At 35.2% G+C, this 26,842-nt stretch overlaps 1 protein-coding gene across 1 annotated transcript in view; it reads left to right on the forward strand.

Annotated features, from left to right (window-relative positions):
* Positions 1 to 17,591, forward strand: part of LOC120429153 (uncharacterized) — a 132,049-nt gene extending 114,458 nt beyond the window's left edge. The window contains exons 2-3 of the mRNA XM_052710488.1: positions 15,879 to 16,186; positions 16,252 to 17,591. Of these exons, the coding sequence (XP_052566448.1) occupies positions 15,879 to 16,186; positions 16,252 to 17,065 (1,122 nt within the window). The 3' untranslated portion in view covers positions 17,066 to 17,591. The remainder of the gene's footprint in view (positions 1 to 15,878; positions 16,187 to 16,251) is intronic.
* Positions 17,592 to 26,842: the final 9,251 nt, after the last annotated feature.

A 26,842-nucleotide genomic window follows, 5' to 3' on the forward strand; every position in this document is an offset into this window, starting at 1 on the left:
CGTTTTGGGCTCATTGGAAAGGTCTTTTGATTACCTATACAAAGACAGGTCGCATGATAGATCCGGACAACGTTTTCATCAAAATATTTGAGATCCGGCCTAAAAAAAGTGTATAAATAACACTTAAGTGCTTATAACTTTTGATAGGGGTTTCAGATCTTCAACGTTTTTGGCTCGTTGGAATGGTCTTCTAAATACCTTTCTAAAAATGTATAGCATGACGGGTTTTCTTACAAAAACCACCCTTTTTACAATCTTCCGAACTTTATTCGAAATCGTTTTTTGAGCATAACTTTTGAAGTACTTTACAAAACTTCATAATATTAACTAGGGTCTTGTGGGACCCCAAGACGGATCGAATGAGACCAAAACGGCCAAAATCGGTTCAGTAAATCCGGAGATAATCGTGTGCATATTTTTCGGTGCACGGACTCACATCCAGACACACGCACAGACATTTTTTCAGAATTTGATTCTGAGTCGATAGGTATACGTGAAGGTGGGTCTACGAGGTCTAATAAAGAAGTTCATATTTCGAGTGATTTTATAGCCTTTCCTCATTGAGGTGAGGAAGGCAAAAAGGGTATGTTTTTAAGAGTGTAATTTTGTTCTGAATTGTTCTAAGCAATCGATCAAAAAAACTGTTTTCAAGGTAACGAATTTTGTTTCAATGTTTTTCAATAGCCTTTTTGTATGGACGGTTACAAAAATTGTTCGAAGACTTGTATGGACAAACTAATGATGCACACAATCAATTTTTTTTATCGTAGAAATATTACACACAAGGTTTCATCCAAACCAAAAAATACAAAAATTAGATTTAAAAAAAATAAGTCATTTTTTAGAGAATTGGTCAGTGGCGTGACAAAACAAAATATTTTAGAGACACCCTGTGTATTGATTCCTTATGCAAAATTAACCATCTGTGGTATTGTTGAGCCAAATCGGTTAAGGTTAAAAGGCTTGGAACGTTAAATTCGATAAAAACAAATCATTTCACGCAAAAAATCTTTTTGCTTTGCACTCTTCGTCAAAACTGTAGAATTTTAGATTCCACATAATAATCTCACTCTTGATCAAATTTTGGTTAATTTTTTGTTCAAGTTGCTTTAGATAATCGAACTTCGGATAATCGCGGAGGGTGAGAAGCTTTTGCAACACCTAGAAACTTCCAAATAAATAGTGATTAATAAAGCTGAAAATCGGCTACACGCAAGCTTCGAATGAAAAAGTATTTGAACATTTAAATAATTATTTTATGAGTTGGAATTCTAAAATGAGATTTATAATGCACTCAGATTACGTTGAGGTTAAGTTAAGTACTCACTCACGCCGTAAAACAAAATGATAACATATCTGATCTAATCAATCACAACGGGTTTTTTGCCCTCTTCTTAACAACATTTACTCTTTTACGCGCTCTTATTTTCTCTCTTTGTTTCTATCTCTCTCATTCTCTAGCTTGGTAATAAAATTTCAAAAAACTCAAAATCAATGCCCACAATTTTCAGCACCCCGAAAAATGTGTGTGAGCGGGGATTTTCCCTAAAATCGGCGTTGCTCACCACCCGCCCGCCCCCTTATTTTGGGCTCTTAACTTTGATGAAGCGATCGTAAAATCCGGGCCAAGATAACAACAGTTTTCCCCCCGATTGGTGTTTCGGTGCGACATCGAAAGCGCAGCGTGCTGAAGTTGTTAAATGACTGGCTTGTCGAGGTTTCAAGTGTGTGCATTTTTCGGGATTTAAAATTTCTGTTACATTAGGGTGGTTGAACCCCAAATTATGTTTAGTCTTTTTATTTAATGATTTTTTTACATATTAAGTAAAACTTAGTTTTTTTTTCTATAAGCGAATTTAAAAGTTGAAAAAAGTTTCAATTTAGATCTGAGTAATTCTCGTTGAAAGTGGACCACTATTTACACAAGGTGCTCAAAAATCAAAAGCAATGTACTTTTCCAATAGCCCCCACCAAGTTATGAATGAAACCATGTTTGGTTGGTTGAATTTGTCCTCACCTCGGCGCCACGAAGCTAATACATTTTTTTAAATTGGTAATTTTTTGACTTAGGCGCGTCTACAAAATTGCTAATAACTTTGCAAAACTTCAACGAACCCTTGATGTTTAGGGGTGTTTTGGAAAGGAAATGAGCAGAGCTTTCGAATGCACTTGTCAGAAAAATACCGTTCCATACATTTTTTAGCCATAAAACAACAATGTATTTTTAAAAGTCATTTTTGAAGGCCGGCGCCCCGCTTTATCGAAAAACTGACAAATCCATTCGAAAGCTGAGACGATTTCACATAAAGGACCAATAAATCTAAGGTGTATGTTCCTCCTATCTTTTTTAATCTAATTTTGTATCTGAGAGCGCAGCGCTCCGTTCGTATTTCGGGCGCCCAAAATGTTGCATTTGCTTGCCCCAATTCAAGGTTTTGTCAAACAATATAGGTGCTCACTTTTTAAATGATAGTTTATTGCCCAAGGATCAAGATGCACTATCGATAATTGACCAATATTTAAGTTTTTGGGTTCTGCCAGGCAATTTAATGTCGAAAAGTTGTTTTTGTTTACGTTTTTTGTTGTTAAATGCTTACTTACAATTGGGTGGACATTTTTACAGTAAAACTAATGAATGTAGCATGTAGAAAATTTTACCACGAACATTTTTCTCTAGGAGAAAACGTAATTTCGATACTCCAACGCAAAGATATTTGAGTTTTAGTGAGAAAAAAAGTGCCAATTTTACAAATTTTTCAGAATTAACAAGCACGGCCTATTATTTACATGCGGCATATGTATTGGAAGCCAAAGTATGGTTTCTTATAGTTATTTAGGTCGCTGAATTCGGACCTGCAATCAAATTTCAGGTAAACAGTAAAATTTGGAGCCACACCCAAAAGTTATTTGCGGTAATATGCTGTAATTTTAATCGCTAGTGAATTCGGTCATATTTCATTTTTTGCTCACCTTTAATTTATATTTTACTCACGGATTTTTTTATGGAGAATGTTTTTTTTTTCAAGTTCTGATTGTTTTGAGATTGTCAGAAAACCTCGTTTTGTGAGATGGCTGGTTTTAATGTAAACTTAAAAATAAATGAAAACTCTAGATTTTTTAGGAATTTTTTTTAATGATTTTGGGTACGATTGTTTACGTCTAAATTGACAGTCATTAATTAATGACGATTTCCATAACTTTTTAAGGAATAGGAAAATCGCTTCCAACCATTTTCACTACACGCAAATGACATTTGAGCGTGGCTCAAATCTGGAGCAACATAAGAAAAGGGCGGATAAGCATTTTGACAGCTGAAACTATTTTCAAAACTACAAGACAACACGTAACTTTTTCCCAAAACTCAAAGTGTTAAAAAATAGCAAGTCTTCCCAGCTACCTTCTACCGCAGCTTTCGTTAAATAGTTACCTGTTGTCTCATAATTTGCGAAATAGTTTTAGCTGTCAAAATGCTTATGCGCCCTTTTCAAATGTTGCTCCAGAAATATCACTGTTCACTGTTTACCTGAAATTTGATTGCAGGTCCGAATTCAGCGACCTAAATAACTATAAGAAACCATACTTTGGCTTCCAATACATATGCCGCATGTAAATAATAGGCCGTGCTTGTTAATTCTGAAAAATTTGTAAAATTGGCACTTTTTTTCTCACTAAAACTCAAATATCTTTGCGTTGGAGTATCGAAATTACGTTTTCTCCTAGAGAAAAATGTTCGTGGTAAAATTTTCTACATGCTACATTCATTAGTTTTACTGTAAAAATGTCCACCCAATTGTAAGTAAGCATTTAACAACAAAAAACGTAAACAAAAACAACTTTTCGACATTAAATTGCCTGGCAGAACCCAAAAACTTAAATATTGGTCATTTATCGATAGTGCATCTTGATCCTTGGACAATAAACTATCATTTAAAAAGTGAGCACCTATATTGTTTGACAAAACCTTGAATTGGGGCAAGCAAATGCAACATTTTGGGCGCCCGAAATACGAACGGAGCGCTGCGCTCTCAGATACAAAATTAGATTAAAAAAGATAGGAGGAACATACACCTTAGATTTATTGGTCCTTTATGTGAAATCGTCTCAGCTTTCGAATGGATTTGTCAGTTTTTCGATAAAGCGGGGCGCCGGCCTTCAAAAATGACTTTTAAAAATACATTGTTGTTTTATGGCTAAAAAATGTATGGAACGGTATTTTTCTGACAAGTGCATTCGAAAGCTCTGCTCATTTCCTTTCCAAAACACCCCTAAACATCAAGGGTTCGTTGAAGTTTTGCAAAGTTATTAGCAATTTTGTAGACGCGCCTAAGTCAAAAAATTACCAATTTAAAAAAATGTATTAGCTTCGTGGCGCCGAGGTGAGGACAAATTTAACCAACCAAACATGGTTTCATTCATAACTTGGTGGGGGCTATTGGAAAAGTACATTGCTTTTGATTTTTGAGCACCTTGTGTAAATAGTGGTCCACTTTCAGCGAGAATTACTCATCTTTAACTGTTGACTATTTTCAACGCCCTATCCTATTGAATAGTATCTCGTTAACATATTTCTTTCCTAATAAGAAATAAGCCTCATGTTTATTGAACGAACGACCAAGACGTTCAACCAGAGATCTTTTTGTCACTTGTCTCGGAGCTCATTCCTCTCATACAAGCAAAAAAAAATAAAGACACTGAAAGAAACCTTTATAAGGGCGAACTGATGAATAAATGAAAAATGAAACTAATAATGACCGTCATTGTTTATTTTTGTCACTCACACACATGCGAGGTCGTTAAAGGAGATTGAAAATAACACACATGTGTTACTACTATACTTGTGCTATAATAGTGCTCGAAACCATTTGTGGTATTATCGCTCACTCTCTCGCTCGCACCCTTGCAACTTGTAACACACAAGAAATGGAAAAATAACAATCCGACAAAGGGAGCAGACGAAGGAAAGAAAGAGAGAGAGGTAGCGAGGGAGTGTTTGAAACATACAAGCAAAAGTATAATAACAAACGAACAGAAATAGAAAAGAAAGGAAAAAAAAGATTAAACAAACAATAAAATTCAAAAGAGCGAACGAACTTGGCACGGCGGGAAAGAGACGGGACGGGACGCGAGGAGTCGACTTTGCCAGGGCTCTTTTCGGTATAATATAATGCATGATGGTAGTCTGTATAAGAGAATCAGCAGCACAAGCAGCAGCAGAGACTCTTTTATTATTATAATATAATACCTAAAAGTATAAACGAAGAACGAACACGGTTTTGGCAGCGCTGCCAGCACGGTTGATTTCAGCTAATCTGAGAAGTTTAATAACTTTTAAAATAATTATAGCATTTTTTTTTTAATTTTTGCGTGGAGTACATAACATTTTTCCGATTCTAATATGAATGTGGAATTTGGAATCCTATTTCATATTTTTTAATAATGTAATCGCTTGATTATAAAATTAATTGCTGGTTACCAAAATTTGCGTTGTTTCTTTACGGACCACAAATTTCCATGCGATGATTTTACAAAAATAAATGTTGTTTTTTCAATATTGAACACACGGCCATAACACTTCAATGTCAGATAAAAATTGCAATCAAGAATTACTTCAAATAACATTATTTTAAATGCGCCGGTATCAAGTTATATTTTATTCTGGTAAATAAATCTAAAGCAAAACCCAGATTTTTGTTATTCAAAAATATTGTATGAATCGAAAGCACCCCTGTTAAAAAATATTTTCGAATATCCTTCAAAATTTTCTACAACTTTCCTATAAGGACTTAGCTGACCGAAATTGTTTGAATTGTTTAAAAAATAACATCCTCTTTATGTTTAAAATTTGTGATTTTTTTCTGATTGTAAGCTGACGGTGGTTTGATTTTCAATGCTAAAAATTAAACTGGTCTGATATTGTCTTCTCTTTTCGATATAAATCAAGCCTTACATAAAAGAAAACTGAAATCACATATTTTAAATATTTTTAAATGTTGATCTTGATTCTATTTTTTTCTAAAATACTTTATTCTTAGATATCTTTAGTTGACAAATTTTAGTATATTAGATGACATTAAAAAAACCGATTTTTTCGCAAAATTTAAACTTTGAAAAATCTTTTCCCCTAGCATTTAGAAGTCCGATCGTATTTTTTTCTTTTCTCAACCCTGCAAATTTTTATTTTTTTGCTTGCGTCATAAGAAATATTTAAAATAAATTGCAAAAAAAAATATCAATTTTCTAAAAAAAAATTTAAATTCTTATAACTTCAAACAATCTACTGATCCAAAGTAAAAATGTCAAGTCTATACAAACCAATTCAAAATTTGATATATTTTCTTTTTTTTTTTTTTCAAAAAATCACTATTTTTCAAAAATAAATTTCAAATTCTTAAGCTTCTACACCATCCTAGATTATAGCACAAAATATGCCTTTTTTAAGTGCGTTTTCTGGAAATTAAACTTTTAGTTTAAAACAAGTCCAGAGTATTGTCTTTCATATGTTTGTAAGACCTGATAAAAAAAACTCTAGAAGTCTAATATAGTTATCGGATTTTTTTTCTCCATGTTTCTATTTTTCCTGATAAGTTCTAATCATAAACTACAACTTTGTCCAAGACACAAAATCGATCAGAAAATCCCTCGACAAGATACAAATTTTCGAATATTCACATGCCCATATTGTATCACCAGCCCGCAAAATTGTTTGGAGTATCGAACAATTTATTATGAATTAATGGATGGATAAATTATCTCTCAAATGAAAAAAAAAATCAAAGAAATGTCGATTTGTGAAACGCTTTGCAACACTTGAACGAATTCTGAATAGTAATTTTCAATACTGTTATTTTTGGCGATGAAAAGTAGGTCAAACTTGGATGTTGAACAAAATAATTTAAATTGTTTTTTATAGAGATTTCATTCCAAGAGCTTATTGAAAAACAAAACCTCTGTCAAACTGGTCAGTAGTATAACTGCCTGTTATTTGTTGACAAATTTGTTGGAAATTTTCTGAGTTTTTCGAAAAAATATCTTTAAAGATTGATCGTTGTTATACACTTACATGGGCTGGGCTTAACTTATTATTTAAATAAAAAAAAAACTATGAAAATTTCGATACAGTGGACTCTCTCTATGTCGATATTGATGAGACCGTCGAGAGCGGGAGGTATACAAGTATAGAATAAAAAAACAAAACATGCTATGGGAGTGAAAAAATTATTGACATATGGAGCAATATTGATATCGGGATGATCGACTCTTTCTGTCAACTGTACACTCAAACCCCGATAGTTTGACACCAACTGTTGTCAAACAAACGGGGTCACTTTTTAGTTTGACAACCCTTTTACACGGAGTTCACATACACTACCAAGCGTTTGTTTTGACAGTGTGCGTGAGCGCCGTGAAAAAGTGACAGTTCATCACTTTTTAAGTTTGACTTTGACGTTTGACGAACAAACGGGGTACAAATTAAAAAATAAATTTTGTGAAGATTGTACCCATTTTTTCAACCTGCAACTTTGACGAAGACACAGTATTTTAATATTCACATACCGTAAAACGGGGTGACTTTGATAGCCGGGGTGACTTGGATAGGTTTGAAATTTTTCCGCAAAATGAAGAGAACAAATAAATTACATACAGAATGGATTGGAATCATACTAACCGGGATAGAGAAGTGTTCAAAGTACTTAAAGAAGAACTTTTCATAAAATTTTGGAAAGTTTAAATAGTTATTTAACTATAACTAAGAAAATGTTGATGAAAGGCATTATTTAAAACATCTCAAAGTGTCATGATTTTCTCAATAAACACGACTTTGAATCGGAAAACGGAATGCATTTTTGGATTCTTTGGAAAATTTTCTACAAGGAGATGGTAAAAAAAGTTTGTAAATAATAAATTATATGTGTTTTTGAAGCACAATTCAATAAAATCTCCAAATTTAAGGGCAATTTCAGTTGAACAAATTTCATTTAAAATGTGAAAACTTGTGATTCGTGCTTTGAATTTAGTATAAAATGCAATATAAATCGATGATTTTACAAACAAAACTAGTTTTAACGAATTTAAGGAAAAATCCAACATTTTAACAATTTTACCTGAAATGTATATGTATTTGTTAAAAAGCTTATAAACTTAGTTAACTAAACATAAACATTGCTTTTTTTCTTAAAAACTATATCAGCAACCTTAGTGATGGTACATTTGACGTAAAAATAAAGTTTGAACACCTTAAATCTGATTTTAACAAGAAAAACTATGACTATCAAAGTCACCCCGGAATTTAAACTAAGAAGTTTTAACGTAACTATTTTTTCAATCACTATTGAAAAACACTTTTTTTCAAAAATAGTGCATGGACTTTGTGTTTCTCAATTTGGTATGGAAACTTCTAAATCAAACCCTCTTCAAAAATATATTATAAAAATTAATATAATAATAATAATAATAGGTACACAAAATCTTTTGGGCGTCATCCATAAAGTATGTCAGGGTAAATTTTGGCCGATTTTAGCGTGACGTACTTTATGGATGAAGCCTTGATAACTTTATCACCAAAATTCGTTTAAATCACACTGAAACAAATATTTCAGTTAACCGATTTAAAGATCATTCGGAAGGCCGGTAAAATTTGCCCGAAAGTCAATGTAAGGGTTAAACTGAAAATATCTAACAAAATCAAACTTTGCTCCAAACACAAAAACATGAAAAAGTTTAGGAACAACTAGTATTTAAATCTAATACAAAATAAAATTAAATCTGGCATCCCTGCCCATCGTGCTCGGGCAGACCGAGCGAGCGAGCGCGCGGGCAAATAATAATGTTTTCGGTAAACTTCTTTCAGTCTTCTACATCTAGTCTTGTCGGAAAGTGTCGAACAAATATCGCTAGCAAGCAAGCAAGCAAGCAACGAAGAAACTTGCTAACTTGAAATAATATATATTTTATCGATCGGAGTTAAAAAAGAACGTAAAATCGGTGCTTCGGACCACGAGCAGCCGAGTGTTTTGCCGGTTGTGAATTGGGCTGGTTGGTTGGTTGGTTGGTGTTCAACAAGATATCCTCCAGAGTTCCAGCGTTCGTTCGTTTCGTGTTCCATGTGCACATCTTGGCAGGGCTCTCCTCCTTATACTTCTCTATCTAGTTGTTTGTTATAGATGTTTACATGTAATCTTGCTCGAATATCTCTCGTGTTATTCTCGCTCGCGCTCTCTCGCTCTTCCTCACGTGGACGTCGCCTTAACTGATTCGTGCTCTTTCGTGCCGGGTTTTATTATACTTCAAGTGAAAAATATCAAGACGACGATGAACGGAAACGAACCTTTCCTCTTATTTAGTTCACTTATTTTCGACCACGAAGTTGGATCATAGATTAGTCCGCTGCCTGTCGGACTCGCAAAGTTGACGAAGAAATTAAACCAATTCGTCGGTTCGTTCGTGCGCGTCGATAAATGGTGACCCTATTATCGCAGTAGTCGTCGTCGTCGTCGCGAAGACACGTGCATTGACAGTTGCAGCCCCAGCGCACACGTGGTTTGTTTGAATTTTGCGCGTGCATCGTCTCGCGCGCGCACTCGAGGGCACTCGCGATCCTGAGTGACCATCGCGAGTTGTGAGTGACGCGGGTTGTTTGGTTCTCTCTTTTGTAAACTAAAATTTAATAAATATTCCAACCTTGCATTGGCGCAAATGGAAATTAAAATTGTATGGCGATGGTGCCGTGTGCGACGCAGTACAGAAAGATAGAAAGAAGGGGGCTAATGTTATTTTCTTACTTTGTTTGTTTGTTTATTTTGTTGACTTGCAGAGGGGTTGAGGAATGTCAGGGTGTGTGTGTGTGTGGTTTCGAAGTTCTGTTAGTGAGTGACGACACGGCGGGTAGAGATAATAAATTGCGCGCGATGTGCTGAGAGTTCATGTTTTGTGCATAGTCGTGATAACTTGTTGTTCCTTTAGGTACTAGGCAGCAAATTTCGAAATACAATTTAATAGTGAGGCGACAAAGAGATAGCAACCTAATTGTGCTGACCTAAACTTTTGAGTCATTCCCAGTCAAAATTTCGGCTAAATTGAAAATTTATCGCTACATTTCCGAGACATCTTCTAGATCCTAGGATATTTTTGAAACTGTCATAAAATCCATGTTTTCATCATATTGGTTTTGTATTCAAGCTTAAAATCAAGTAACAGAATTATTAATTAGTTATAACTAAAACTTCAATTAAAACAATTCCAGCTGTTTATGGTTTCCTATCTAGAAAGATATTAAAAATATTTTTTGTTCATTATTGTGCTTTGGATTTTGAATGTTTCACATTTTTTATCCAATGTGTTTCAAATTAAGCAATGTTATCCTAGGCCTATATGAGCCATTTTTGTGTATATGAAGCCAGTTGCACTCGATAATGACATTTGAGAAGGGCGTAAATTATTTAAATATTTTTATGTTTCGTAATTTAAATATTGCTGTATCTCAAAGCCGTTGCATCGTATCAAAAAGTGGTCAAAGACAAACTTGTAGGAAATTGGACGGGCTTTTTGTTAATAGTACACTGAAAGAAAAATAGACGACACTTCAATGAGAATTTTATTTTTTTTTGTTTAAAAGTCAAATTTAAAGGTGATGTCACGATTTTTTTTTCGTTCAAAATTTTTGTGGAAATAGCCTAAGATGTTACAAAAAGACTCATGAAAAATGCAGGATGGTATGTCTCTCTTAAAAAAAAAATATTTACTAAAACTGTTTTTTTTTTTTTTTTTGAAAAGTGGTCTAAACGTCAAAATTTTCATAAGCCGATAGTGGGAATCGATTTCCCAGACAATTCTTGGATTCTTTTGAAGATACAACGGGTTTAAAAATAAAAATGTTGAAAAAATAGGTTTTTTGGGGGTTTTTGGCAATTTATATATGACAGACTTGATTTTTCAGTCTCGAAAATATTTTACATCACCTTGTCTTTTAAACCTAAAAATCAAAAAATCTCATAGAAGTGGCGTGTATTTTTATTTCAGTGTATTTTTTTCAGAAAGCCCAATTTCCTACAAGTTTGTCTTTGACCACATTTTGATACGGCTTCGAGATGCAGTAATTTTTAAATTGCAAAATACCAAAATATTTAAATAATTTACGCCCTTCTCAAATGTCTTTTTCGAGTGCAACTGGCTCCATATAAATGGCTTACATAAGCGTAGTGCCTAAAAAGTTTCTTTGAAATCGGAGAGGGTCGGGTATAGTGCGTCCATCCCGGGATTTTTCCAGAACCGGGAATTCCCGAATCCCGGGATTTTTTTTATTTGTCCCGGGAATTCCCGAAAAAAACAAATTTTGGCCTGGAAATTCTGATTTGGTTGTTGAAATATATGAACAGTTAAATACCTCTGAATCGATAATAATTTTTAAGCATTATAATTTGTATTCGGCATATATCAGCATTAATTTAGTTTATTAGGGCAAACTGTTTAAACTTTAGTTTACCGATCTGCAAAATGCCTATCACTTTAAACATTTCATATTTGATTTTGAATTGAATTTATATTTTTTAAAGATTGATATATCTTCTTATATTTATGATTTATAAGTTGAATAAAAATCAAATCAAATTATGTTTCATCAAGCACTGGTAGGGGAACTATACCCTTTCTCAGCCCATTTCTATTATCGGCCTATCAGCATTTTGATCATGAATTACAGCTTATATAAAGTGTTTTTGACTGTGCCAAAGTAATAAATAGCTCAAATAAAAGTGAGCAAGCAACTCTCCATTGTTGAAACATCTGAAAATGTTGATTTAATAGCAGAAACGGCAAAAGTGATGAGAATTGGTCGAACGGCTTAGTGTGATTAAAATGGGTAGATTTCCCCTATGTAGGGCAAATCAGTACAAATGAAACGAATTAAGACAGCTATTTAGTATTTTTTTGCATGATGTTTTGAATTACTTTGGTTAAAACAGGAACAGAACAAAACAATTTCACTGAACACCGATTTTTTAATTTATTGTTCTAAAATCTCCTTACCTATTTAGACTGTTTTTTCCTAGTTGGCGGTAGTAACTCAAAAATAATTTGTAAAATATGTTTTTTTGCAAATGTATTTTTGTGAAAGTTAAACATTTTAGCACTTGTATCAGTAACTATTTTATTCGGATTCGGATCCCCTCTGAGCATATTCGTGTGTGACTCGGGTTGTGGGACGGAGCGGGAAAAGAAACTCACGATGCCCGCCAAAAAGTCATTTTTGTTACACTCTATTACGTATACAGTCCAGACTCGATTATCCCAATATCCCAAGGCCTCGGAAAAATTTCACTTCGGATAATCGAATCACGAAAAAAATTTTTTTTCGCTGTCTAATTCTGGTTGTCGAGCTTAAGTATGACCCCTTAACTACGCTAAAGTGATTAACTTTTTCTAAATCCAAGATGGCGGCCAATATGGCGGTGACGAAATATTGAAAAAACGCATTTTATTATTAAATAAGCAATCAACTATTCAAATTTGACTAAAATGGGGTCGCAGAAATCGAATTTGATGCTAAAAAAACGAAAAAAAATGTTCGTGATTCGATTATCCGAAGTCCCATACAAACCTTCGGATAATCGAACTTCGGATAATCGAAACTTCGGATAATCGAGGCTTCGGTTAATCGAGTCTGGACTATATTTATGATTTAAGATTTGTTAAAAAATATCATGTTAAATTATTTTTCATCAAACACCGGCATCTGGGGAAAATCAGAACAAATGTAACAAACCAAGACAGCGGTTTAAGGGGTTACACTAATGTAAATCGTCAAAAATGTCAGAGGTTGTTATGAGCACACAATTAAACTTTTTTTATCTTGTTTGTAGGGCATTAAAATGTACATTTTCATCTTTTAACAAAATAAACAAAATGAAGATGAAGACATTTGGATGTACCATTGCCGAGATGTAGCTATTTTAACCCTCTACTGCCCAAATTTTTTTTTCGAAAATATTTATTTTTCCCGTGTTCAGGAGGTCATTTTGAGCAACTTTTGTTCTACGAAAAACTTTACTTCTCTTGTTTTATGTTTTTCTTGTTTTATTTTTAGTATTTTAATTTGCATTTATCTTGTTTAGTTTATGTTTGTTTTTGGTAGTATTTGGCCTATTCTACCATCTAATATAATTACATTTTGCCTATCTAATTTTTTCACGTTTTTACAGTCATTTTTTCAATTTTTTGCATGTTTTTCACATTTTCTGCTATAGAATGGCACCATCATCATTTAAATTGCGAAAAAAATGCGTAGAGGCATAGTCTGGGACACTACAAAAATTACTGCATACTTCTTTTTACTGAAAGTATAGGAAATGTAAGTAAAAAACACAGCCAAAGTTGACCCCTAAAAAATGACATTTTTAAAAACACTGGCTAAGTCACATAAAACAAGTTAAACTCCCAACTCTGAAATTTTCTAAAATTTTAAGAGTTCTTCTTTCCAATGCTTTTTAAAGATCAAAAATCGGTTGGAAAATGGATTTTTGGCGATTTTTTAGATTGAAGCCCGTCTAGAGGCGGGGTTAGGTTGTAGAGGGTTAAGTTAACAGTTTCAAAAAAACGGGTGCCACGATATCTCAACACTGCGTTCACCAAATCGGCTAAAAATTTTAGTGAAGACTCGTTCAACTGGTCCTGTGTGCATGACGAAGGCCGATTTTCAAAAACTTAATTTTGAAAAAAGATAAAATTATTTTTATGTTTTTTATATAAATAATCGTCAGTTTTTGATTTTTGTATTAAAAAAAAAATCCGAATTTCAAAATATCTGTATTGGGAGTCTACATCCCAAATTTCAGCAAATTTGGTCCATCCCATCTCGAGATATCGTGGTACCCGTAAATGAACTTGGTGTTTCGAGAAAAACGTTCACAATGTTTGACAGTTCGTTTTGCGCATGGCAAAGTTGTGAACTTAAATCGTCTCTTACTCAGTTTAATATTTAGTAAAATATCTTCATGAAACTTTCAGGAGTGATTGAAAATTATCTTTTTAGTGAAATTAGTGAAATTTCTGTAATATAAAATTTTGGAATTTTCTACATGTATGTAACCCCTTAAGCAAAACTCACCCCTCAGACCCAATGTCAGTATCTAAAATTTGACATGAACTGGTATTATTTTATTTGTTTTCGTTTCTTGTTTTTAAGATAGTTTCAAAGATTTTTTTTAAGCTCTGCTTGTCATGTCATATTAAAAAACTCAGTGCAAATTGTTTTGATCAACATCCCACCACACACACAGACATTTGCTCAAAATTTGATTCTGAGTCGATATGTATACATGAAGGTGGGTCTAGGAGGTCAAATTAAGAATTTCGTTTTTCGAGTGATTTTATAGCCTTTCCTCAGTAAGGTGAGGAAGGCAAAAAAGATATATATTTATAAGAGACTTATTTAATTTGAATCACATCGGACAAAAAATTGTGGTTAAATTAAAGTCCAAAGCCCAAAAAAAAATTTTTTTGTTTTAAGCTTATATGCTTTGAAACTGCTGTTCTTGTTTAAATTGAAGTGTAGATTATCACCAATTAATAGTAATGAGCTAAATATATGATTCTAAGGTTGAAAAACATAACAAATATAATGAAAACACAGTTTTTATGGCTGTTTCAAAATTTTTCCAAAATTCAAAAAATATTTTTCTTGTTTCTCGGGAAATTCAAAACCCGGGAAAATTGGACGCCCTTATTTCGGAAAAACCGGGGCAAAATATAAAAACTATTTTTAAAAATCACGAGAATTTCGGAAAAAAATATGGGAATTTTGTCGCGGAAATTCCCGGAATAGACGTACTAGGGTTGTAATATCTAGTCTGGAGTGAAAGATGTTGGCATAGTATGCGGAATCGACGTAACACCTTATAATGTGGCCCTCTTAAACCTTGCGGTTTCGTCAACGGATCCACAGGCGTGTATCGTTCTTTTTGCGACAAGACTCCGCCTCCCGGGTCTCCTAAGTGTGAAGGTATGGGCACAGGGAGAGGGCACCGAATACCTATATTTACACTTAGAATTTTTTGCGTCCGCCCCGGGATTCGAACCGGCAACCTCTGGATTGTGAGTCCAGTGCGCGGTCCGATTGATCCACACAGGCAGACTCGTTGGCATAGTATATTATGAATGTTTTTATGTTCTATTTGTTGTGTATCTTCAAATGGAAAGGGTTTAAATGAATATTCATGAAATGAAATACAATTATATCTAGAATAAAATACAGTCCAGACTCGATTATCCAAAGGCCTCGGGAAAATTTCACTTCGGATAATCGAATCAATCGCTGGCTTATTTTTGATTGCTGAGTTTCGAGAAATTTTAGCAATTTCTTTTCAACACATTCCTGACAGTTACGGAGCACCAAAACTTCTTCGCAATGAATTATTGCAACTTACGCAAATGTATTTTTCATTTTTATATTTAACAACATTTTAATGAAATGCAGAACAACAGAGAGAACCAAGATGTGCACTGAACGAACCTTGTTTAACTCAAACGATATTTGAACGTGTTATTTATGAAATCATTTCCTCCGTTGGCTTATAGTTCAGTTTGAAAAAAAACACCCAACCTTGCGTGAACCACGCAGTTTCGTTCGTATGGCAAACAACAAAATCCGGAAAGTAAAAGAACAGTAGTAGTACAATGATGGAGTACATTCCGGCGGCCGCCCTGCTGGCCATGGAACAACAGTTTCTGCCGATGACGACCATGTTCCAGCCGCCCCCGCGGGAGCACTTTCCCTTTGTCGACGTTTTGGAGGTTCCTAGATTTTTTTCTGCTTTGAAACTATACTGTTGGAATGAGTTTAGGATAATGTTGACTAACGATTAAATTTTCTTGTTTTTTCCTCACAGAAAGATGAAAAGCTGTGCGAGTACTACCGCCGGATGCCGGTCCTGTACGACAAGAGCCACCCGCACTACAAGTTCCAGTCGAAGAAGGAGAAGGCCTGGCGCGAGCTCGGCCGGCTCTGCGACATGAACGTGGACGCGTGCAAGAAGCGGATGACCTACTTCCGGTGCCGGTTCACCGTCGAGCGGCGCATCATGAAGAACGGCGTCAACTGCAGCGAGTGGCCCCTGCTGGACAAGCTCAAGTTCCTGAACAAGCACATCAAGATCCGGCGGCCGCGCGCACCCAACGGGGACGTCGATCCGGACACGTGAGTTGGATGCTTTGTTGCCCCATTGAGGTTGTTTCTAATTTGAGCTTTCTTTTCTTTCCCAGCGATGACGAATCGAACCCGTTGCACGCGCTCCGCAAGCGCCAGATGGAGGACGCCAAGGACGACCTGCACGCGTACCTGGACCTGCAGCAGATGGCCGCGGCGCAGAACCCCCAGGCGGCAGCCCTCCACTACCAGGCCCAGCAGGCGGCCAAGATGCAGCAATACCCGCACGCGCAGGGACCTCACGGCTTCCATCCGGGCCAGGACGGCCTCGGACAGCAGCATCACATGCAATCGCCGCACGTCGGCCAATCTTCCCACCAGGGCCGCGATGGTCACCACGGCTCGATGGGCGGCCCCAACCACCTGGGCGCGGCAGCCGCTGCCGCCTTCCGCCAGGGTCTGTCGCAGCCCACGCCCGCGGAATCACCCATCCCGGCCTCCAACGTGGAAGTCTCGTACGGTGGCGGTGGCCCCTCCAAACGGCAGCGACTGCACGCCAGCGGCGTCGCCGGGTTCGACATGGACGAAGCCAACTCCGTGTCCAACTTTAACCTCAACCGCACCGTCAAGTACCACAACAACATGGACCACTCGGTCAGCTTGGACGAGCACGGCGCGTTCGGCCTGTACGTCGGCGAAATCCTGCGCAAACTTCCGGACCGGCTCGGGTCGGTCACCTCGCTGAAGGTCATGCAGCTGCTGCACGAGGCACAAATCCAAGCGCTCGACATGGCGCCGGCGGCAACGACCGCGCAGACGGCTGTTACCGGAGCGGCCAGTACCTCCAGCAAGAAGGACGCCGGCTCGCCGCACAGCGTCGCCGGCAGCGAAGAGCGCAAGTCGACGGAAAGCAACGAGAGCAAAGAGTAGACAGATGCCATCGCTCGAGCAAAAACTCATACAAACGAACAAAAACAACAAAAGTGTATTTATTTGGAGGAAAAAATACTCGAGAGAAACGAGTATTCCGGAGTTTGTAAGTTTTAGGTGGACACCATTTCCTCGACAAAATTTAAAGGCAAGATAAAAACCCATCTCCAGCGTCGAATTTTAAGAAGATTAAACTAGGCAGGACAGAACGAACAAATCCCATCAGCATGTTTTAATTTTTCACCAGACTACAGAATCATTCAGCATTTTAATTCGAGTTAGGTTTATGTTTGTTTGATAAGCAGAGGAACGAATCATATTTTATATAAAAAGTAAGAGCAAGAAACCACATGTCGATGTCGTCGTATTCCTCAGTTCTAAATAGCTTGGTAGGTTTTAGGGATTATTTTAGCAATTGAGTAATAAACAAAAAGTGAAATAGTAACGATTTATCAATATTGGACAGAAACTATATACAAAGAATCATAAAGTAATACCAATAAATGTGAATTATGTTAACATACAAGCTGCGTGTAAACTTTTTTTACGAATAGAACTTGAAGAAAGAGCCATGTTCCAGGATGGAAATTGGGTAACTGAAAACATTGTTTCTGTTGTTTGTTCGCTTACAAAGCGAACACCGTAACCAGGCAGCCTCGGCTTGATCACTTAGCTTTGTTGGTTAAATATTAAATTTTTAGTTTTTTTGTGTTTTGTTTTTTTATGTTAAACTTAACTCATTTTTTTTTTATTCTGGGTTCGATTCCCATCTGCTGCAACCTTCCATCGGATGAGGAAGTAATATGTCGGTCCCGGCCTTGGTTGTTAGGCCGTTAAGTCATTCCAGGTGTAGGAGTCGTCTCCATGCCATAAGTACAAACAACACACCAAACCAAGCCTACTCCGGTGGAATCGCTGGCGGTGGTTGGACTCGCAATCCAAAGGTCGTCAGTTCAATCACTGGGGTGGAAGGTTCCTTGGAGTAAAAAGAGGTTTGGGTGCTCTCCCCATTCAAGCCTTCGGACTCCTAGGTTCGAGCAGAAATTTGCAATAGAAACCACAGAAGACCCGGGGGTCGTTAATGTGGACGGTTTGATTTTTTTTAACTCATTTTTTAAAGTCATTGAAAGTGTTTCTTTTTTTATTTTCAATTCCCGTAAACTTTCCTTTGAGTATGGAGAAAAAATGAAAAAAAAACTTGGCTGTTATTGATCGGTTAAAAATGTTAAAAATGAAAAAAAATACTTTATGAAAAGCGAGCTTCGAACTAAAATTTTGCCAACAATCAACTTTTCAACCAATTTTTGATCTTTTAAAAGCAGTCGAAAGCAAAGGTCTTAAAATCAGTTTAAACTTTAAAGTTGGGTGTTTAACTTGTTTTAGGCCGATGCAAATATTTTTCAAAGTTTTTGTCCCTCGGCTCTGGCCGGGATCGAGGGGGGGGCAAAAAAATAAAAAAATATAAATATTGAAATAACAAGCCATAGTTTCAACATTTGCATGGAAAAAGTGTTTTAAAATGCATTTTACACTAGTTCAGTTGTTTTGCAATCATTAGTTTTCAAAAAATTTAAGATTTGACAAAAACAAAAATTTCAGCGAAAAATTTTTTTTTGCGTTTATCGACATCGACAATTTTCAAAAATTCAAAGGATTTTTAAATCAACCCAAACATGCTAAAACTGATTCTAAACGCAGGGGAATGCATTCTCAATTGATTTCAGCCAATTTCACTTCAATTTCCATTGAAATTCTGAAGATTTTTGAAAAAATGTTTTTTTTGCCCCCTGATTTTTCGGACCAACTTTGAAGGGGGGGGGGACAAAAACTTTAAATAAAATTTGTACCAGCCTTATGTGATTTTGCCCCTGGTCAACTTCTGCTGTTTTTTACTGACGCTCTAATGCCCAACCTTTTGGCCCTGCGGGCCAGATCTGATGTTTCTGAAGCAGTGGCGGGCCGGAACTAATATTTGATAAAAGTTGAAGAAATTAACACATTTTTGTTCAATTTTTATTATTGGGTTCTTCTAAAGAAAATAAATAAAAAAAATCTAGTGTTGCAAATAAGATTCCTAAATCTTGATTTTAAGAATGAAAAACAAGGATAACATTCAAAAATGAGTTTATTGTTATTGTTTTTAACGATTGCAATTTTTATTAAAAAAAAGAACATTCAAATTTCAATGGTCGTTGCAATTTTTTAAGTTTAATTTCCTCAACACTACGATATAAAAAATCAATGAGACATGATAAAATTTATTCAAACGAAATTTGGATTCGAATATCCCTTTTAAAAAACAAACTTTTTTGCGTTTTTGTGCACCTTTATTCAAATATTTTTAAAAATCTTTTAAAATGATTTTAAACACAAGCTAAATTTAAAAAGTGTAAAAAAATATGTATTGAATCATTTTTAATTCGTTATTTTCCAAATTCAAGGTTTAAGAAAAAATATATTTTTGCTCTCTTATTTCATACCCCATTGAGACGTTTTTTTTTATATTTTTAAAATATTGGCCGCGATCTATTCTCAGTATGAATAATTTGCCCTTTTAAGCTTCATTTAAAAAACTTTATCACTGAAAAGTTGTTCTGGAAAAAATCATTAGCTTTTGCTTACTTATTTATTTAAAAATATAGAAAATAGAAAAAAAAAAACTTCGATTTGAAGTAAACACAGTAAAAACCGAAAGAAATGTTAATTTAGTGTCTTTTTGTACATTTTTGGACAACAATCCAAGTTTTTTCATAAATTTCACAATTTTACGAAATGGATCATTTTGTTTTCTTGCAAAATTTTTCAGTTTGGAAATATCGATGTAGAAATTGCAAGAATTAAATTCAAACATGAAGAATGTTGTTATAATATTATAAAATTTCATCTTAAGATTATTTTATAAATTCAGACAATCAATTTATTTATTTAATATTTTATGAACAGCCTTAAGGGCCGGTCATAGAATTAATTTGAAAAGCCGTCGCGGGCCGGATGAAATGGCTTCAAGGGCCGGATCAGGCCCGCGGGCCGGACATTGGGCAGGCCTGCTCTAATCTAGTCCGTCCCATATGTAAAAACAGCAAACCGAGAAAAACGCAAGACAAATTTGTCCCACCCATAAGGCTACATGTTAGGATTTCAGGAAAAAAAATAAACTTCCGACGGTTCTCTGGAATAAACTACGTAATTTTATAGGTTTTTGTGATAGTTCACATAATTAAAAAAAGGGGCTTGATTTGAGCGGCAGTATATTTGAGGTATAAAACAGTGATTTATAATTTTCAAATCCGAGATGGTGGCCAAGATGGTGATGAAATATTGAAAAAATATATTTTTTTAATGTTGTAGGCTCAGTGATTTTTCACGCTCGAAAATTGCAAATGTCACGGGGCCTTAATTTCAAAACACCCTATTCCACGGAAATGTCGCGGAAAGTGAAAAATGTTAAAATAACCGTGAAAAACTTATGTTAAAATAACAGAAACTGTTTTTTTGCTTCATTAGATATTATCACGCAGAAAAATAAGGCCTATTTGAATCAACAAAACATTTTGTTGATTTGAAAATCAAGATTTTTGTTGAATCAACGCTAAACGTCAAAGCAACTTTTTCATAACAACAAAAGATTTTTGTGGAATTGAGAAAATCAAGGTTTGTTTCAACGCAAAATCGGCGTTGATTATATTTAACAAAATTTTTGTTGAAACAAACCTCGTACAGGCTGATTCTACAAAACATTTTTCTGCGTGATGTTTCAATAAGGCCGTTGCAAAGTTTATAAATTTCACGGAAATCTTCAAATTTCACGCTGTCCGCGAAATCGTGAAAATTCACTAACCCTAAAATGATGTCGCAGAACTCGAATTTGATGTTAAAAGTCTGGAGCAACATTTCAAAAGAGCGCATAAGAATTTTGACAGCTGCATCTATTTTGCAATTTCCCAGGCAATAGGCAACTATTTAACAAAATCCATAGTGCTAAATACCTGGGGTGGCCAGCTATTGTTTCCCAATTTTTTAGGAAAAGTTACCTGAAGCTTGAGAAATAGCAAAACAGTTCAAACTGTCAAAATGCTTTTCCGCCCTTTTCTCGTGTTGCTCCAGAAGCAAGAAAATGAAAAAAATGCGGTTTTATTTTGTTCATGATACATACACTTATCCGAAGTCTTATACAAACCTTCGGATAATCGAAACTTTTGATAATCGAGGCGTCGAATAATCGAGTCTGGACTATCAGGAACAATCAAAACTAAACAAGATAAATGTAAATAAACAAACTAGAAATGGAACAAGAAAAACATGAAACAAGACAAGTAAAGTTTTTCGGAAAACAAAAGTTGCTCAAATTGCCCTTTGAACAAAATAATTAAAACAGTTATTGAGTCCATTAAAAAACGTAAAAAAAAACTCTTCAAAAATGGCACTAAATGAGAAGTGAAGCATGATTTTGTTTAAATATATCGTTACGGAGGGGCAAGATCAAAAGTGCAGTGCTTCTTGGGACGCGCAGTCTTGTTTTTTCGTGATAATTTTCGTCTCTTTTGTGTCGCTCTTTGTGTGCATGGGGTGATTGGGCATAATAATTGAACAATGCCATCAAAAGTGCAGTGCTTCTTGGGACGCGCAGTCCTGTTTTTTCGTGATTAATTTTTTGAGATGCGGCAGCTTCCACTGAGAAATTTAACGCCCTGATCGACATTACATCAGCCTTTTTTTAATCAGCCATCAGACTGATCGAGGTGTTACATTTCTCAGAGGGCTGGTTTAATTTGGTGAGATCAATCCGATAATGTATCCTAATCAAAATAAACCATTTCATATTTAATATGCACTGGGTCTTTGTGAGATGATATTGTCATCCCATCAATTGAAATCTTGTGTTTATAAGAGTTTTATTAATGTTCTTTCTGTCACCAACAGTGAGCGAGTTGTGGCGCTATAACCACGGCAAATAGTGTCCAGGGCATTTGTGGAAATACAGTGTCCCATCCTCGAGGGTCCCGGAGCACCAAAACTTCTTAGCTGGTGGCTCCCATCGATTTATTGCTCCTACAAACAGGAACGTGAGCGGGGGATCCGCACGTTTCTTCCTCCCCTGTCAATTCAGAAATGTGTTGTTGTTTGAACATTCGTGTTCAAACTCAATCCAAATCAAAGAATCATCTTTGCGGTAAACTTTACGCAGTTGGCCTGGCCGCTTTAACGTTTGTGATGTTTCAAAGCAATCTAATGCTTTGGGCACTGCAATTGTTAATAATGACAAGAGGATGCTAGGCGTTAATCAACCTAAGGCATTTTCCAGGATGCCCTCGAAAGACTGGCTGCGCTAGGGTTAGATTAGATTAGATTAGATTAGAAATATATCGTTACGGAGGGGCAAAAAACGTTTTTTCAATAATTTGCAGCCCATTTCAAACGGTGATGATTTTGAAATTTGATAACGGACTTAAAATTCCCGAAAAACATATTCAAGTATTTTAATCGATTTTTTTTCAAAAAATTTTTAAACCCAGGCCATTTTTCGTGACTCAAATGTCATTTTATTACCTTTTTTAAAAATGGCTCCAGCCTTTGTTAAGGTGTAACGTGCCATCATCAAATATGGCGAAAAAATATGGTTGAAAACTGTCCCGTTCCACCTTTAAAAATATGGGTTTTTGTTCCACCTTGAAACAGTAGAATTTTACAACGTTATCGTAATATTGTAAATTCTTGCCATAAAAGACACGCAGCATGCAACACAAAATAATCACAAATGCACAACACATTTCCGAACTGATATTACTTCAGCAGGGAAATGTTAGCAGGGAAAATTGTAGTTCTCGTATTGGCCACCAGATGGCGTCATTGAAATCCAATTTCCCTGCTCACTTCACATCGTCAGCAGGGAAAAAAATTGTGAAGACAGCAGGGAAAGTGAAATTTCCCTGCTAACGTAAATAGGATTTTTTTTAAACTATAATTTTTATCGTAAATGCAATCTTTTCAACAATATATTTGCTTTGATGTATTTAAATTAGTTTTTTTTAACGTATTTCAATGCCTTCGAATCTGAACAAATATTTTCCCTGCTAACGTATCAGTTACTGAGCTAGAAGAAAATTCATAGTCATGGATCACAAAAATCTGCGTTTTCAAACCAAAATGATAATTTAAGTGTAAAATATTTTCAAATCATTCCTGTTCTTCAAGTGTTCAGCAGTGAATTCTATCATTGGGGCGTGACTTATTATTGTGATAAGCATTTTCCTTGCTAACTTCACAGTTTTTTTTTGTCACAGTTACCAAGCTTTTTGTTTTTTTTTTATACAAGCTAAGGTCTATGTAGAACTATTTAAAAAATAAATTAGTAGTTTGTATTTAATTTTACACTAGCTTCTTCTGACATTCTACTAACCCCGAGTAGGCCGCGGGTAATCGGCTCCCCTCCCACTAACATTTACACACAAGATCCTCTGTAATTATTAAGTTAAATGTAATTGTGACGTAAGTAATCAACATTTATATACACATACACTGATACACAATAACGTACCACACCTTATACATAAACACACATTGACAGCTAATAAAGACCACGCTACAGTAATTACAAAAGCCGACTCGGTCCTAACCAGGTCCCAGTACCAAAAAGGATCTAATAAAAATAATTTTATGAAAAAAAAATCTTCTGACATTTAAGTTTATTTCTGGCTCAGTAACTGTTACGTTATTTAGCATTAAAAATATACATCCGATAATAAAGCTAAACCTCCATTAGCTAAATCAGGCCTGACCAACCCTTTTTGCTCAATTTTTACATTTTTGATCGTCTAATTAACAATTGCCAACATTTTCATGATTTGTTTAATAGAATCGATTCTCATGTGACCAGCGAACATAACTTTGATAAAAGTTTGAAAAAATATACATCATTTTTATCTTCATTTTTAAGTCAAAAATCAATCCGGCTCACTGAGATTAAATTGCATTGAAATTATTAATCGCTTGACATTGAAATGTTTTTTAGAGCAATTTTACAAAAACTATGGAACATTAAGGCCAAAACTCCTAGCGACATCCGTTTGAATTATTTGAAAATCAATTATTTTTTTGCTAAAGTTAAATTCGTGTCTCATAATTGATTCTTTTAACTGAAGTCATGGACAAAATCACCTTGCTTACGCATTCCAGAATTGATTGATTTTTTTTTTTTCAAACTGAAGTCCCAAACAAATCAAAAATGTTTTCCCTGCTAACGTAACAATTTACTGGGCCAAGTGTTACTTCAGCAGGGAAAGCTTAGGCCACGCCCCCACAACGTTGTGAGCAGTGAAAAAAGTGAAGTCAGCAGGGAAAAAATCTGCCTATTGTTTTTATTATGTTTTCAAAACATATTGGGCATGATACATTTTTGTGGCTTTCATGTTTTTTTCAATTAGATATACTGCCGTTCTACGCATAATTGTCCCATGTTCAAAAAAGTGCAACTGAGAAAAACGCGATTGAAATTTTTCGACCGATTTCTGTGTTTCTACGCATAACTGTCTCGTGGGTTCCTATTCGCCCAATGTGTCCCTAATCGCCCCAGTTGGCAGTTTATCACCCTTATTTGTGGTTCTCTTGCTATACAGCAGGTAAACAAGACATAATGCTTAGTAAAACTAATGATTCCGTGTAAGAAAATACTTGGTGGGACAGTTATGCGTAGAAGTTCAACGATGGGACAAACAGACTTGGTGTTGTTTTTGATGAGTTTCCGAACAAAGTACCAGATTTTATGTGTTTTTCTTAAAGTACACATCAGACTAAACTTAAAAATGGCATAAAGTCAAAATCATCAAAAACTGACATGGGACAATTATGCGTAGAACGGCAGTATATTGCTTACAAAATAATATTTTCTTGAAATTGAGAGGAATAGCCTTCAAGAGTATCAAGGCGATATTTACAATCCGGATTCAGTGGCAATGTTATTACTTAACTAATGATAAAATGATTTATGTTAATGTTAAACTACTACCGTAATCTGGGGTGAATCGAGACTACAGTCTGAATAGGGACAGCAGTTTTTAGAGCACTTAAAGCTTTTTAATTTGGAAATGGATGTACACATTTTGTTGGCCTGACTCTGTTATAACTGAATCCAACCAGAAAAATCAAAATATTGTGCTCCAACATGGTTGAAACTGCTGTCCCATTTCGCCCCATGTGTCCCGATTGACCCCAGTTTACGGTATTGGTCGATTTCCCTAAGGGGTCGTGCATAAACCACGTGGTCTCCTTAGGGGGGGGGGGGGAGGGGGTCCGAAATCCGACCGAAAAAAACCATGAAAAGCCATGGGGGGGAGGGGGGGGGTCGACGGCTGACCACGTGGCCTTTAAAAATATCTTTTCTTAAAAAAAAAACAAAAAAATACGCGCTTTGAATTTACTTATATGCATACATTTTTTGTTACACTTCAAAACCATACAATTATTGTGTTTAAAATTATTACTTATATTTCAATGTCATAATATTTTCCAATTCAATATTGAATTATATATTTCGGCAGATTCATATCAATACTTTGAGCCTGTAATTGAATGTACACTTTTCAATACTCATGTAACTACGTTTTGCAAATTTTAAAAGCTGTTAAAAAATAAAGTGACAGTATCCAAAGTTAATATACCCTAAAAAATGCGTACCAAAATGCAAACACAATTTCATTTTTTTGTTGATGGTATCAAGTAGCTAAAAATGTGCTTGCAAATTTGCATTGAAAGTAGATCTAGTCTTTGATAGTTCTATTTTGGAACAACTTAAAAAATAAATATTGCTGACAATTTTATAAGATTTTCGTAACAAGGCAAAAAACTAAATATGTATTATAAATGAAGTGTCTAAAAATGATTCTCTGCGAAAAAAAAAATCAAAATCTCAGATCTTAGCTAATTACCGTAGCTGGTCCTATAAGTGATCGAAGAATCTTAATCGAAAGATTTCCTTTTGACGCTTAAAACAAACTCAAGATATCTTGTATCTCCTCTCTCATGCAATATGTTTTTAAGTTCAAAGAAACTAAAAACCCCAATTTCAGGATTATCGCGCAAAATTTCAGTTTCACTACCTCATTTGCAAGTGAAACGTCTAACATAAAAAAATAACCAGTAACGAAAAAACGAACGATACATACTTTAAGATTCACCAAAAAAATTGATGAATATTTTGGTCTAAAATATATTCCTTATTTGATGGGTTACACAGTTCGGATTGTTATATTACATAACATTTCATATAATACACGTTTACTATCCATCGTCAAAGTTGTAGGTATTTTTTTTATGTACAATGCCGTCAAGATCAACATAAATAAAATTCATTAAAAAAGATGGAACGGTACTTTCAACTCGCTGGTTCTCGGGCATAACTCAACCAACCGGGACATTTTTTTTTGAGTGAATTATAAGGATGTCTAGATGATCCTTAAACTTTGCAGAACTCGATATGATCAAATCTGTAATTTATGCGATCAAAAACGTCGTACCAACTTTTGTTTGCTCTAGTAAAAAAAAAAATCGCCCGAAAATCCTCGGAGACAAGCCCGAAAACCTGTGAGTTGAAGTTACCCTTCCAACGTTTTAGAGAGACTTTGGCATCCGTGGGACATGCGTTGGGCGTCCCAGTGTTAATAATTTCAAAGATATTGAAAAGATTGAAAAATGAACTAATTTAATTTTTTTTGTATTTATTTTGAGGTAATATCTCCAACCAAAAGTTGGATCAAAAATCTTAAATCGTAGATAATTGCCTAT

This window comes from Culex pipiens, chromosome 3 (genome assembly GCF_016801865.2).
Source record: "Culex pipiens pallens isolate TS chromosome 3, TS_CPP_V2, whole genome shotgun sequence".
NCBI classification, from domain to species: Eukaryota; Metazoa; Arthropoda; class Insecta; order Diptera; family Culicidae; genus Culex; species Culex pipiens.